Source organism: Callorhinus ursinus, unplaced genomic scaffold (assembly GCF_003265705.2).
Source record: "Callorhinus ursinus isolate GAN/ISIS: 27379988/994484 unplaced genomic scaffold, GSC_fseal_2.0 scaffold21, whole genome shotgun sequence".
In the NCBI taxonomy this organism is placed as follows: Eukaryota; Metazoa; Chordata; class Mammalia; order Carnivora; family Otariidae; genus Callorhinus; species Callorhinus ursinus.
The window spans coordinates 7174799-7188995 of record NW_027397083.1 but is presented as its reverse complement, the minus strand read 5'-3'; the positions used below and the strand labels follow the sequence as shown (position 1 = coordinate 7188995).

The 14197-nt window shown below is 41.0% G+C and overlaps 1 protein-coding gene across 8 annotated transcripts in view; it reads left to right on the top strand.

Moving 5' to 3' along the window:
* The first annotated feature begins 1211 nt into the window (after positions 1-1211).
* ALKBH3 (alkB homolog 3, alpha-ketoglutarate dependent dioxygenase) overlaps positions 1212-14197 on the top strand; it is a 62248-nt gene continuing 49262 nt past the window's right edge. For 4 of the 8 annotated variants that reach the window (XM_025878321.2, XM_025878318.2, XM_025878316.2 and 1 more), the window contains exons 1-7: positions 1212-1558; positions 3060-3206; positions 3513-3616; positions 4647-4681; positions 6509-6556; positions 8594-8697; positions 10261-10349. In XM_025878321.2, the coding sequence (XP_025734106.1) occupies positions 3128-3206; positions 3513-3616; positions 4647-4681; positions 6509-6556; positions 8594-8697; positions 10261-10349 (459 nt within the window). In that variant the 5' untranslated portion in view covers positions 1212-1558; positions 3060-3127. Of the gene's footprint in view, positions 1559-1625; positions 1868-3059; positions 3207-3512; positions 3617-4646; positions 4682-6508; positions 6557-8593; positions 8698-10260; positions 10350-14197 lie in introns of those variants that run through there. The other 4 variants (XM_025878315.1, XM_025878314.2, XM_025878312.2 and 1 more) reach the window with 4 other exon arrangements.

The following is a 14197-nucleotide window of genomic DNA, read 5'->3' as shown; positions in this document are numbered from 1 at the left end:
GATGGATGCTGTGAAAATTAGATTGGTGGAGTACACTGAGCTTTTGCAGAGAAGCAGTATATAATACAAGACTTATTTTAAAGACTCCCACAGTGACTGTGATTTGGTAGGTCTTAGAGAATAAGCTGCACAAAACAGACAATTCAGTGCTACTTTTGCTATTTTCACACTGCATGTGGTTCAACATGGCCATTTAAAGATGCTTCTCAAAAACTCAGATGGGGTGAAGAGAAGACACCTTTTGACCCAGTGGTCAAATTTATTTATTTTTAATTTTTATTTTTTAAAAAATATTTTATTTACTTATTTGACAGAGAGAGAGCACAAGCAGGAGGAGCGGTAGGCAGAGGGAGAGGGAGAAGCAGGCTCCCCACTGAGCAGGGAGCCCCATGCGGGGCTCCATCCCAGGACCCTGGGATCATGACTGAGCCAAAGGCAGACGCTTACCCGACTGAGCCAGCCAGGTGCCCAAATTTATTTTCTTTTTTACTTTTTAAGACATTCTTAATATTAATTGAATTTCTATAGTGTTCCAAGCACCCTGCTAAATTCTTTACATGCATTACTACATTTAACCCTCGCAACAAGAGCTTTGCCCATTTTATAAAGAAGTGGAGTACCTGCCCTTGATTATACATCAAGTAAATGGTGTCGTCTGGACTGAAACTTAGGTCTGTTCACTGAAGCAAAATGTGCTTAGCACTGGAGAGCCATGAAGGAGACAGCGTGGTCCCATGCCCTGTTGTGTTACTGATGGAGGGATGCACAGGCTGCGGTGGGAACGCAAAGGAAGTGCCTGTTACACTCTCCAGGGCTTCCAGGGTAAAATTCAAATCCTTTTACCTAACACATCACGACCTGGTTTTCCCAAGCCCCTCGCCCTTCTACCCGCGGGGACCCAGTCACTCCGCAGAAACCAAGGATGCCGGCGCTTAGACATCTCGTTTGGTTTCGGAGCAAGGGGGGTGGATTATGGCCCGAGAGACCTCGGCCTAAGATACACGTCTTCATTCCCACCTTCGCCATATCCCGGCTCCTCACGGGGCTCCCACGGCACCTTCAGTCTGTGCTCCCCTCCAATCCCGACCCTCCCACCCGCTCCTTAGCGAGCCGGCCCTCCCGGCGCTGGGAATACGGAGCTGCCCGGACTCCAGCCGACGGCGCCGGAAGTGGCGGCGGCGGCGGCGGCGCGTGACGTCAGCGGAAATACCTGACGCCGCGGCCTGTGGTTGCGGGATGACGGAGTCGGTGCTCCTCTCTTAAGGTTCCCCGGCAGCCGGCGGCGGAGTGGGCCTGGGGCAGCGGGGTCCGTTCCAGGATCGAGCGGGTTTGTACCAGCGCGCCGGGCTCCGCCGGCTGCCGTGGGGTCCCGGTTCTCCTGGGTGGCTGGGGGTATGGGGACCGCCCCGTGAGGACCCCCCCCGGTCGACCTCCAGGACCGCATCCTGGGGCTCCTGGAAGAGAAGGCTCTAAAATAGGGAGAGTTGCTAACTCTGCGTCAGGACCGGGCTTTTTCACCTTCGAGGACCGCCTATTCTGCACTTCTGCCGTGAGAGAGGTATTGGTTTCCCTTTTTACAGAGGAGGAAACTCAGACCCGGAAAGGTGAAGTCAGCTGACAGGTCATGCAGCTGGGAACTGCTAGATTTAGATTCAGAGCGAGTCAGGCTGGCGCCGGGGCCCTCGCCTTTTACCTTCTGCAGGGTTCTCAAGCTTTATGTGGGTAAAGAATCCCAGGATGGAAGGTGGGGTTAGTTAACAGTTTCTGGGCCACAAAATCAGAACTATAACTAATTGTGTTAAGAGTTTCTGACGGTCTTGTTGAGAGAAAATGGCAGCTTCCTCTACACATCTTGTGGGAGTGGAAGGTTGGTATTTGACTCTGCCATTAACTCTTTTTGGGCAGATGGCAGTCTCTGTCATCTCCCTACCTATTAAATGAGAAGGAATTATATACTTATCACCTGGGGAAATTTGTTAAATGTCCATATTCCTGGGCCCAGCACAGCTCAGGAGGTCTGGGGAGGGTCTGGAAATTGGTATGCTGAATAAGCCATAAAATGAGCTTGTTACCTGTGAGGACTTGAAATGTGAAGCTTTCTTAGCGCAATAAGGAAGTGGGTCATAGGTTCAGAACATGTGGCTCGAACCTCCCTGTTTTTGTCTCTTTGTAGCTGTGTTCCTATATTTGCTGTGAGCTAAAATTTTATTGGCCAAAATGCCAAATTAGTATTATTGGCCATTATGAGGTGTTTCTTTTCAATTAACTGAAAACTGGAAGTTAATAAAGTTTGAATGTTAATCTACTTCCTGTTGATTTCCTGAGTGACTCTGGGTGAGCCACTTAACCTTGTGGTCCTCATACATGCCCACTTAGAACCATCTCCTACAATGCTTGTCACAAAGACAAACGCTTGTATCCATCCTAAATCAGATCTTCTGAGACAGGCCATGGGTATTTTTAACAAGCTTCCAGGGAAGTTTAATTATAAGTTTAGTTATAATGGAATGTGGAAATGCCCTTGGAAACTGAGTCTGAGCTTATTTCTCAGTATCCATATAGGTGAGGGAATATTACAGTTTCTTGCAGACTAATAAGACTACTGTGGTAGATCTTAGAATTTCTTAACATGTACTTTCTTGTGAAAGAAGCAAAAGTACTGTAAGATGGTTGGGACGCCTGGGTGGCTCAGTCCAGCTCTCGATTTTGGCTCAGGTCATGATCTCAGGGTAGTGAGATCAAGCCCTGCATGGGCTCTGCGCCGGGCATGAAGTCTGTTGAAGATTTTCTCTCTCCCTCTGTCCGCCCCACTTCCCACGCTCACTCTGTCTCTAAAAAAAAAAAAAAAATTAAAAAATACTATAAGATTGCAGAAGATAAACATTAAAACCAGCAGTCCTAAGTGACTTATTAGGCTCCTTGATTGAGATGCTATGATGACAAATTAATTTTACATAGAATCTCCAATTGCATTGAGCTTGAAAGGATTATAATGACTCCCTTAGATAGGTCACACTCACAATCCTAACTAAAAGCACTTTTTTTTTTATTTTCAACAGATAACCATTGCGTGATTTTGATCAGGAATGAAATCTGAAAGCTAAGAGCAGAAGCCTTTTTGGTCAACATGGAGGACAAAAGACGGCGAGCCCGAGTGCAGGGAGCCTGGGCTGGCCCCGCTAAGAGCCAGGCCACTGCTCAGCCAGGCAAGAGCTCGTGGGGATCTTGTGTGAATGCCCTTGCATTTCACTTGATGTTAAGGAGTTATTTAAAATGTAGCTGGTACTTTGATTTTCTTGATGTTCATCTTTTATTGAGGGTTGAGTTATAGTATTTCTCATATTTAGTCACAGCTCTCAAACCTTTCAGTGTGTGAGGTGGGATCTCCAACGGACTTTACTAATTAATTTCTAGGTGTCATATCGGTTATCTTCAAGTAGATTTTATTGGCCCTTGCTCCCCAGAACAGACTTTTTGAGTCTGGTTCACGTCTATTCTTGCTCTTGATTCAGCTACCACTGCTAAGAGCCATCTCCACCAGAAACCTGGTCAGACATGGATGAACAAGGAGCATCATCTTGTGGACAGACAGTTTGTGTTCAAAGAACCCCAGCAGGTAAATTCTTACTTCTCCTACAACAGTAACAGATTTGCTTGTAAAAGGTATATTCACATAGTAGACAGTCCGATGGTGACTGAATAAATTCACTAATAAAAGGAGCGTGAAAGGCCTATAATAATAATGAAATGTGGAGTATCAATTTCCTAGTATGTCTGAAGATTCTTTATAGTCTGCTCCCAACTGATGGGCATATATAATTCCCATTTTGGTGGGGGGAAGGAGGTTATACTAGGACTGGCGCTTGCACTGGTTATCTGAGTTCTAACAGTCCTAAAACCATGCTGTCTTTAGTGCTGGTGTAGCACATGTCTCTGGAATTGGGTTGAAATTTTCAGCTACTACAATGCCTGATTTTTTAGCTTTTTCCCCCCCACCATGGGGAAAAATTGTAAGAAACAGTGAAGATTCACTGTTGTTAGTGACATGGAAAAAGCTAAAAAATGGTATCTTGCTGTAATAGTGATTGTGTAAATAATGATTAAAACTTATTTCTTAGTTTATCTTCTGTTTTATTTTTTAAAAGATTTAACTTTATTTGAGAGAGAGAGAGAGAGCACATGTGCATGACTCGGGAGAGGGAGAAGGGGAGAGAGAGAATCTTTCAGGCAGACGCTGGACTGAGCATGGAGCCCAATGCAGGGCTCAGTCTTACAACCCTGAGATCATGACCTAAGCCAAAACCAAGAGTCGGATGCTCAACTGACTGCGCCACCTAGGTGCCCCAGTATATCTTCTATTTTAAAAAGTCTCCTGGAAAGAAGGCTTTCCTAGAATTATTGGCTGCTCTGAAAATGGATTAATTCTACTTTTATTATTTTTTCTTGCCCACTAGCAACCGTGAAGTAGTTCTAAGAAAAGCAGACAAGGGTCTCTGGTGGGATAGTAAGTGCTTGAAATAAAAAAAGGGATAGTTTTAAATTTGACTTACTTTTATCAGAATTGAGAGGATATGGTCATCCTGCACATAAGCCTTTCTGAGGATTAGGGACCATTCCAGAAGTAAAATCTGCCTGTTTCCTTGCAGGTAGTACGCAGAGCCCCAGAGCCACGAGTGATTGAGTAAGTAATTTGCTGCCTTTCTGTATCTGTTGTCCACAGTAAAATGGAGAGGCCAGATCTTTCCCTCACTGGGTTTTCCATCTGAAAGAGATAATGGCCCAGTTACTGTTTTAATTTTAGGGTGGGATAGTTGTATCTTAGATGTCTTTAAAGTTGGTCTTTGGGAAGCATTTCTCAATTTGCTGATGGTGTGGAAAATGCAACAAGATACCTCTCCCTAAACTGTGACTCGTGTGGATTTCCTGACCCTGATTCATTAATCTGCAGATAGTAAACTAAAATATCTCCTAGGCAAAGACAGAGGGGGATTTTCCCTCAGTCATTGAAACGTGGCATTTTTTTTTAATTTATTTATTTATTTTAGAGGGAGAGAGAGTGCACACAGGGAGGGGCAGAGGGAGAGGGAGAGAGAAACTTTAGCAGACTCCTCGCTGAGCTTAGAGCCCCACACAGGGCTTGATCTCAAGACCTGAGCTGAAACTAAGAGTTGAATGTTTAACCGACTGTGCCACCCAGGTGCCCTGAAACATGGCTTTTTGGGAAGACTTTAGTCAGGCTCTGTTTTACTAGCAATACTTATGAAAGCTGCTCAAAATCTAGAGGGCCTTGAATGTTCATATAATTGTTCCAGAGCAATTTAAATTCCTCTTATATTGATCTGTATATAAAATATCATCCTTAATTTATAATTCTTCTTACACTGATCTGTATGTAAAATATTCTTTTCTAAAATTAATGAAATTGCCCCTCAGTAGCCCACAGTTTAGTAAATGAAATAGACATGTAATCAGATAAATTGCAGTCATGTATATTATAAAACAGTAGACTTGTAGTAAGGTCTAGTGGTAGCACAGAGGATGAGAGGTTAACATTATTTGGGTGGATTAGAGGTCAGGAAAGTGTTACAGAAGGTGAGGCTGAACTGAGATTTTGAGGAATGAATTAGAATTTTCTGCCAGACCAAAGCTCGGGTGGGTTGGATTGGGGGTGCTGGATGTGGGGAGGCATTCCAGCTTGTAGAAAAGCAGGATTAGAAATAACCGTGGTGTGGAGCGCCTGGGTGGCTTAGTGGGTTAAGCATCTGCCTTCGGTTCAGGTCATGATCCTGGGGTCCTGGTATCGAGCCCCACATCGGGCTCCCAGCTCAGCAGGGAGTCTGCTTCTCCTTCTCCCTCTGCCCCTCCCCCTGCTAGTGCTTGCCTGCTCTCTCTGTCAAATAAATAAAATCTTAAAAAAATACCATGGTGAATTCAGGAGATTCCAAGCAGCAGTGGAGGATCATGAGTGGATGGGAGCTGTCAAGAAGTGGAGCTACATCATGGGGACCTTGAATGCAGTGCTGAAAAGTTGGTGGGGAGCCTTTGAAAGATTTTAATCGGAGCAGGGACCTCATTAGACATGTATCTGAAAGGAACAGAAGCTCAGAGCCCTGAGATGTATTTGCTATCTGTAAATGCTCCTATTCCAGAGTCTCCAAAGAGATGCTCTATTTGGTACCCCTTTGTGTTGATAGATTTCTGGACCATATCAGCCTAAATTATGGATGAAATATAAAGGGGTAGAATCATAATTTATTTTATCCCAGTCTTTGTCTCCATAGCCTGATCCTCTCAGGATTCAATTCCCAGTGACATCAATGATCTGGCACCCTCTTGCACTTCATCTCAGTGGTGGAACAAGGTGGGGTTATGCTTCCCTCATAGTGTATCCTCATTCTGAAATGATATTGGTGACCAGAAGTTTGGGAACTGCAAAGCACGGCTCTTCCACTGGGTGGAGGCTATTATTTGGCTGGTACTAACGAGTCTGTTTTCTTAATTTCTGTAGCAAAGAGGGTGTGTATGAAATCAGTGTATCACCCACAGGTGTATCTAGGTAAGTGCATCCTCCCTAGAAAGTGACTATATTATCGAGTTATAGTCTCTTAAAATATTCTGCTCCCTTACTTGAAACAGGTAACCTCTGCCTCTGAAATTCTTGGGGAGTGAGAATTTAGTAATATCTCTTTTTATATAGCATTTCTAACTTCAAAATATTTTCACAGCCTCTCTTTCAGGTACAAGTAACTATTACTTCTGTAGTTTTTCAGATGGCCAAAGAGATTGAGGACTTTTTCCTAGTGCCACATAGTAACTTAAAAATTGAGTTGATCTAGCCTCCACTTTTATGCTCTGAGTGCTACATGTTATTATTATTATTATTATTACTTTACGTTATATGTATTACTACATTTATTATATTAATCATATTACTACATATATTTATATATAACATATTTAGTTACGTTAACCCTTAATCTACATGAGTGGATTAATACCTTAATCTACATTAAGGTAAGTTTTAGTAAAGTTAAAGCATATACAATTTAGGGTATAGTTAGCATTAATCCTTATTAAAAACATTTTGAGGGATGCCTGGGGTGGCTCAGTTGGTTAAGCGTCCAATTCTTGGTTTTGGCTCAGGTCGTGGTCTCAGGGTCGTGAGGTCGGGCTTAGCCTATAGTCTGCTTGAGATTCTTTCTCCCTTCCCCTCTGCTCCTTCCCCTCCTTGCACACGCTCTCTCTCTGTCTCTCTCTCTCTGAAATAGATAAAATCTTAAAAAAACATTTTTTTTGAAAGCATCCCCTTAATGCAAGAATATACTAATTGTCACTATAAAATAATGAAGCATTTAAAATAAATATATCAGAACTTATATATCTAAATGAGTTGCTTAGAAAGAGCTTCAGAACCTCCCTTTCAAAGCAAGTTTAACAGTCATGTGAGAAACCCAGTTGCATTATTTTGGTCGCATCTCATTGTCAACCAGGTATGGCTTCAGGAAGTGAGCTTTGGCTCTTTCAAAAAATCAAACACACCTCCAGAGAGTGAAGTTCAACTGAATGTTCCAAGGGCTTTGAGAACATTTCTTAAGAAGGAAAAATGATTTTGAGCTGACTTGGCATTATTGAAATAAGCGTATATTCAATGAGAGAAAGAACCCTCATTTGGAAATGTTTATTTTGATACATTCATAGAAGATCACTTTCCCTACAATTGGCTTAGTCTCAGAAGATAACCAATTGTTAAAGTAACACAGGGCCAGGCATTTTATTACTCTACTTTTCATAGTGAGCCTATGAGGTGGATATCATTTTTGTGTTTCAGAAAAACCAAGGTTCAGAGAGGTTAAGTAATTTGCCCAAGGTTTCACAGCAGGTGGTGGTAGAGCAATATTTGAAGCATGTCTCCAACAGCCCTCATGCATTCTTTTTCCTTTATTGCCTCTTTTATTTGTCTTAACATGAAAGTTTATTTCACATTTGGAACATCATGACCTGGTGATAATTAGGGTCTGTTTGCCATGAGAAATGTGGTAAGATGATTTCCTCTACCCAGGAAGGAGCATCCAGATTAACTTCCTCCACTAATGCTTAGAGACTAGCCCATCTTCTCTGTGTGTGTGGTTTTTTTTTTAAAGATTTTATTTATTTTGGGCGCCTGGGTGGCTCAGTTGGTTAAGCGACTGCCTTCGGCTCAAGTCATGATCCTGGAGTCCCGGGATCGAGTCCCACATCGGGCTTCCTGCTCAGCAGGGAGTCTGCTTCTCCCTCTGACCCTCTTCCCTCTCGTGCTTTCTATGTCTCATTCTCTCTCTCTCTCAATAAATAAATAAAATCTTTAAAAAAAAAAGATTTTATTTATTTTGAGAGAGTGTGCACGTGAGTGGGGGGAGGGGCAAAGGGAGAAGGAGAGAGAGAATCTCAAGCAGACTCCACACTGAGTGCGGAGCCCCTGAGGCTGGGCTTGATCCTGGGACCCCAAGATCATGACCTGAGCCGAAATTAAGAGTCAGATGCTTAACCCACTGAGCCACCCAGGTGCCCTTCTTTTCTGTGTTCTTTAGTTAATAATGGTTCTTTCTGCATCAAGGGTGTGTTTGTATCCTGGCTTTATTGACCTAAAAGAAGCCGACTGGGTATTGCAACAGCTTTGTGAGGTCGTTCCCTGGAAACAGAAAACTGGCATCAGAGACGGTAAGTACTGTCTGAGATCGCACTTTTGCTGCCTGGTCTCCCTTTCTGGAATGTTTTCTGATACTGTTGCCCCTTTCACCACGCCCAGTCTTAATTAAACAGATTTAAAACCTAACAGAGACCCTAAGAATGATTAGGGATTTGCCAGCCAAAAGGGACAGGGAAGAGTATTCCAGGCAGAAGAAACAGCAGGTGGCAGGCTCAGAGATCAGAGCGAACAGGGCAGGAGCATGGACGTGGCAATTCAAGGAACCAAAGGATGTTTGGTTTAGCTGAACTGTGGTTGATAGCTCTCTTTTTGAGTTTGTTCATTACCTTTATTACTTTAAATAGTGCCAGCTTTCCTCTTTTTTCATAGAAACTTCCAGAGCTTTCCTTTTTCTGATTGTATTTGGCATACGTTCTTTATGATCCTTATTACCGGCTTTTTATTCTCATTTTAGTTTCACAAGAAGAGTCCAGTGTCCTTTAGTTTCAGCATCTGTACTGTCCTGAGCTTGTAAAGATTACCTGACTTGGAACCTGCTCCTCTGTGCGCATCCAAGGGCCAGCAGTATCTGCTATACCAGAGGTGGCCACTGGAGGACGTCCATGCTCTAGCATAAAATTTCCTTTTTGGAACCTTGAGTGAATTCAGATTTTCTGTAAAGAAAGAGGCAAAGTATACTGGCTTCATTTTTGTGACTCAGACATCAGAATAGGGGTCCACTTTTTCTCCTGACTCCCAGAGTTTCCACAGTAGGGCTTTTGGTGGCCAAGTTGGCCTCAATTGCTGCCTTTGTCATTCACAGTAATTGTTAATTTTAAGCAAGTTATAGTTAAGTAGTTTTCTGATTCTGGGTTTTCTGATCTGTAAAATGGTATAATAATACCTACCTCGTAAGGTTGTTGTGATAATTAAATGAGATACTGCCTGATAAGTGCTTAGCAGAATGACTGGTACATAGTAAGCCTTCAGTGAATGCTAGCTGCCTTTATCATTATTGTTCTTACTTTAGCAGTTGATATCAGTTGTGGGGGGAAAATAGCAGATCTGTGGATAACTCCCTTTTAGATAAATTGGACATCAAAAACTTCTGACTACAGTCAGCTTTGTGCTGTCGTTGGTCAAAACCCCTTTTTCTTAAAATCAAAAGGTGGCACGTTGATGAACAGTGTGTCTTGTTTCTTGTGTGGATGTTGGTGGCACAGATTCCTGCCTACAAGAGTTCAGACTTCATAACCTGCTTTTTTTTTAGACTCTCCCTAATCTGAACTGTTCTGCAGTATGAATCCACTCTTATTTATGTCCTCACTGATACAAACAAGTGACACATAGTCTCACCTCAGAGCCTTTGTTGCTATAGTTTCTGCCAACATACCTTCTCTTGTCTTCTTTCTTTGAGCTCTGTTGCATTCTACTCGTGAAATCCCATGTCCTCTAAGAACGTGGAACCCTGGGTCAGAGCCCATCTTCACTCTGTCTTTGTATTTCTCATGGTTTCTTGCACATTGCATGGCACTCAGTAGGCACACCTTAAGTAGCGTTAAACCATTTCAAAGGCCCTGTATTTTCTTTCTTAGATGTAACTTACAAGCAACCAAGACTTACAGCATGGTATGGAGAACTTCCTTACACTTATTCAAGAATCACTATGGAACCAAATCCTCACGTATGTTGGAATATCGTTGTTGGTATGGTTTTATAGACTATGTACTATAAATGTAGAGTTCTATAAAATAACAGTATATTATCTTGTAGAGTTGCACGATGGTTCCTAGTTCCAAAAATCCTCTGGGTTCAAACACTGAGTCTTTGTGCTTACCATTCTCGGTGTGTTTTTTTAATCTGGAGATGAACTCTGAGGATGAGAAAAAAATTGGAGCTGGAATAAACTGGAACCGGGCTCAAGGATTTCAGGAAAATGAACCATTTCTTCAAATCTTCCCCTTCCCCAGCTTTTCTGGCCATAGCCTTCTGTGTACACCCTGCCTGGTACACATTTGATTTGGAGCCAAATTCTTATGACTGGCCAGTGAGGTCAGAACTCATCTCTTGCCATTTCTCAGGCTCTTTTGCCATTTGTGAAAAAAAGTCTCGTGTTTTTCTTGTTGACTTTATACTCATTCTGTGGCTGCAGTTCTTAGACTTTAGAAATCTTTTCGTGGCTTTAGCTTATTTCTACTGTTTCTTTTGTTTTTAAAAATTTCCATGACAGTAGACAAGGAGATTCTAGTATATAAATTAAGCTTGTCCAAAGGATAGAGTTAAGGTCCAAGAAATAGCTCCCTGTTTATTTCTTGGAATCTTGCCTTTGGCAGATAATTTTATGCTTTATTGAACAAGACTTTGAAGAAAATGGAGTTTTACTTATGACATAGGGATAAACAGAAATATGACACATTTTAGAGCTTCTAGTAATTTGTAATAATAAACTCCCACTTGACTAAAATGTTTAGGGACAAAATATTGACGGGGGTGGGAGTGGGGACATGGCTTTTTCACACAAGAAGATAGCTCCATGCTTTTGTTTGTAGGGCTGCATTTAAAATGTGACCCAGGGAAGTGCTGAGACCCTTTATAGCTGAGGTTGATTTGGAAACATGAAGAGAATTGAATTAGACCAATCCAACAGATGGCTAGCCATGTTTCTGTCAGAATTAATTTACCTTCTTGTCAACAGTCATAGCAGAGAAGTTGAGGATTAAACAGGCTCTAGGGAAGAAGTTCTTTCCTATCACTGTAGTTAATCTTTTAGAACAGGATTTCTCAACCTTGGTATTACTGGTTTTTGGGCTGGATAATTCTTTGTTGTTGGGGCTGTCCTGTACATTGTAGGATTTGTAGGATGTTTAGCAGTATCCATGACTTGTACCCAGTAGATGCCAGAAGCACCCTTCACCCAGTTGGGACAACCAAAAATGACTCCAGATATTGCCAGACATTTGCTGGGGGGCAGAATTGCCCTTGGCTAAAAACCCCTGCTTTAGAATAAACATAAGGCACATCAGATATGCTGAATAGTGTGGCCACTTATGCTTTGAGGATATTTTGATAACTCTTCAAAAGACTTTTTTAATGACAGTCTTTTTCTTACAATGTATGTAATGTGAATTTATTTTTAAAAATTTTAGAAACTACAGATAAGCATGAAGAATATTAAAATTTTGGGTAATTCTTCCATCTGATGTTTGGCTCCAGTCTTTTTATTTTTTAAAGTAGGCTCCGTGCCCTACATGGGCCTTGAACTCATGACTCTCAGATCCAGAGTCAAATGCTCTACCAACTAAGCCAGCCAGGTGTACCTCCCCCCCCACTTTTTTTCATTTTTGGGAATTATATAGAGAGAATTTTTCTATGAAAATATCAATTATGTATACTACGTTTCATTTAACTATCATTAACGTGTCTTAGTATCATTAAATATTCTTTTACATCATATTTAATAGCTATGTAGTATTCCATAATTTGTATGTACATACCATAATTTATTCAAGCAAGCTTTTTTGTTGGATATTAAGGTTGTAAGATTAGAATTCTTTTATTTGAATTTGGCTGGCTCTTAGCTTTGTGTTTTTTGCTAAAAGATTTATTTAGTTTGTTTATATACCATCATGAACAAAATCAAAAGAAATGGGCACCTGGGTGGCTCATTTGGTTAGGCGACTGCCTTCGGCTCAGGTCATGATCCTGGAGTCCCGGGATCGAGTCCCGCATCGGGCTTCCTGCTCAGCCGGGAGTCTGCTTCTCCCTCTCCCGCTCCCCCCCTCTTGTGCTCTCTCTCTCTCATTCTCTCTCTGAAATAAATAAAATCTTTAAGAAAAAAAAAACCCGAAAGAGATGCCTCTTTCTCAGATTTTGTAAAGGTATATATGTGTGTTGGGGGTTCTTGTTTAATTTTAACTTGTTTAATTTTAAAATTATTACCTCAAGCTTAATAACCCAAAGCGCAGGAGCAAATTCAATCAGAGGTTATTAAACTTCTTTTAGTGTTTTTTGAACTAAATCTTATATGGACCCAATGTATGAAAATAAAGAAGTGCCTTGACTGGCTGGGAGTCCCACCAGCTTGACCTCTCCTTTTTCCTGCTGTAATCCCAGAGACACCTCTGTGGTACCCAAGACTCCACAAAACACTTTTTGAAAGCCACTGAATAGGTCCTTTCACTTCTGTGATTCATATTTTCTCATACTCTTTTCCTCAAATGTCTTTTAAGGATAGAATGTCTTCACTGAACAGTGAGATGATGCTGAATTTTTAGTTTAGACATTCAGTTCTGAGGGATCTGTATATAGAGTATTGGTTGGAGAGTCTAAATTAATCCTCTAGTTCATTATCCCCTTTTTTTTCTCCTTACTTCACCACCAAAAATAACCAGTAAAAATATATACCCACTTAGAAACATAATGCAAACTTGGAGTTATCACAGTACTCAGTCCCTAAGCAAGTCAGGGAAGTGCTAATTAGTTTCTCAGTCACATTGCAGAAGAGCTATCTTCCTCTTTTACATTCTTGTTTTTCTTGCTAAGTGTATAATTCTAGCATCTGATCTTTGTCTCCGTGAAGATAAGCTTAAAGCCATAAAATAAATAGGAAATACATTATTATGAAATCTCACTTTGAAATTTACTCTCTTGAACATAGGTTAGTTTAATAACATTTCTATTTTACTGATCTAAGTTTGGTTTGTTATTGTTGTTTATTTTAAAAAATCCTCTGCTTAGACTGTAATGCTAGTATCCATAATAAGGAATCCCAGTTTACCACGATTGCTACATCACAGCAAAGCTGAGTGATTCCCACTTAGGCTTCCTTGGCAGTTTTACCTGACAGTAGCCATGGGATATAATATTATGCTTTCCTTTGCTGAACATGTATTCCTTCACTACCATACATAGAACATGACTTTGAAGGTGTTCTCTAAGGTAAGTTTTTAAAGTAGAATTGGTGGATCCTTGGAGGGGTCCACAAAGTCCTTTTGGGTAGTGCACAGGTCAAAACTATTTTTATAATAATACTAGGAGTGTATAACATTTTCACTATGTTGAATTTGCACTGATGATACGAAAATAATGGTGGATAAAAAACTTCTGGTTAAAAATTAAAAAAATAAAAACAAAAAACTTCTGGTGCCTGAGCATTAATCAGGTCATTGTCACCAAACTATGCTAGTAATCATGGTATTCTTCACCACCATGTACTTCCAATTAAAATTAAAAAAAAAAAAAAAGCTGGTTTCATTTTAAGAACATTCCTCAAAGCAGTAAACATTATTAGTTTTATTAAATCTCAATATTTGAGTTCATGTCTCTTTAATAGTTTGATGAAATGGAAAGTATGCATAAAGCACTGCTGCTACAAGCCAAGTGTGATGGTTGTCAAGGCAAAACACTTGTGTGATTCTTTAAGCTACTTTTATCATGGACCATTTTTGTTTGGAAGAACAACTAGCAGACAAACTGTAGTTATTTAGGCTTGATTGGTAGACATATTCTCATAAATAAATGAAGTGAGGGTCC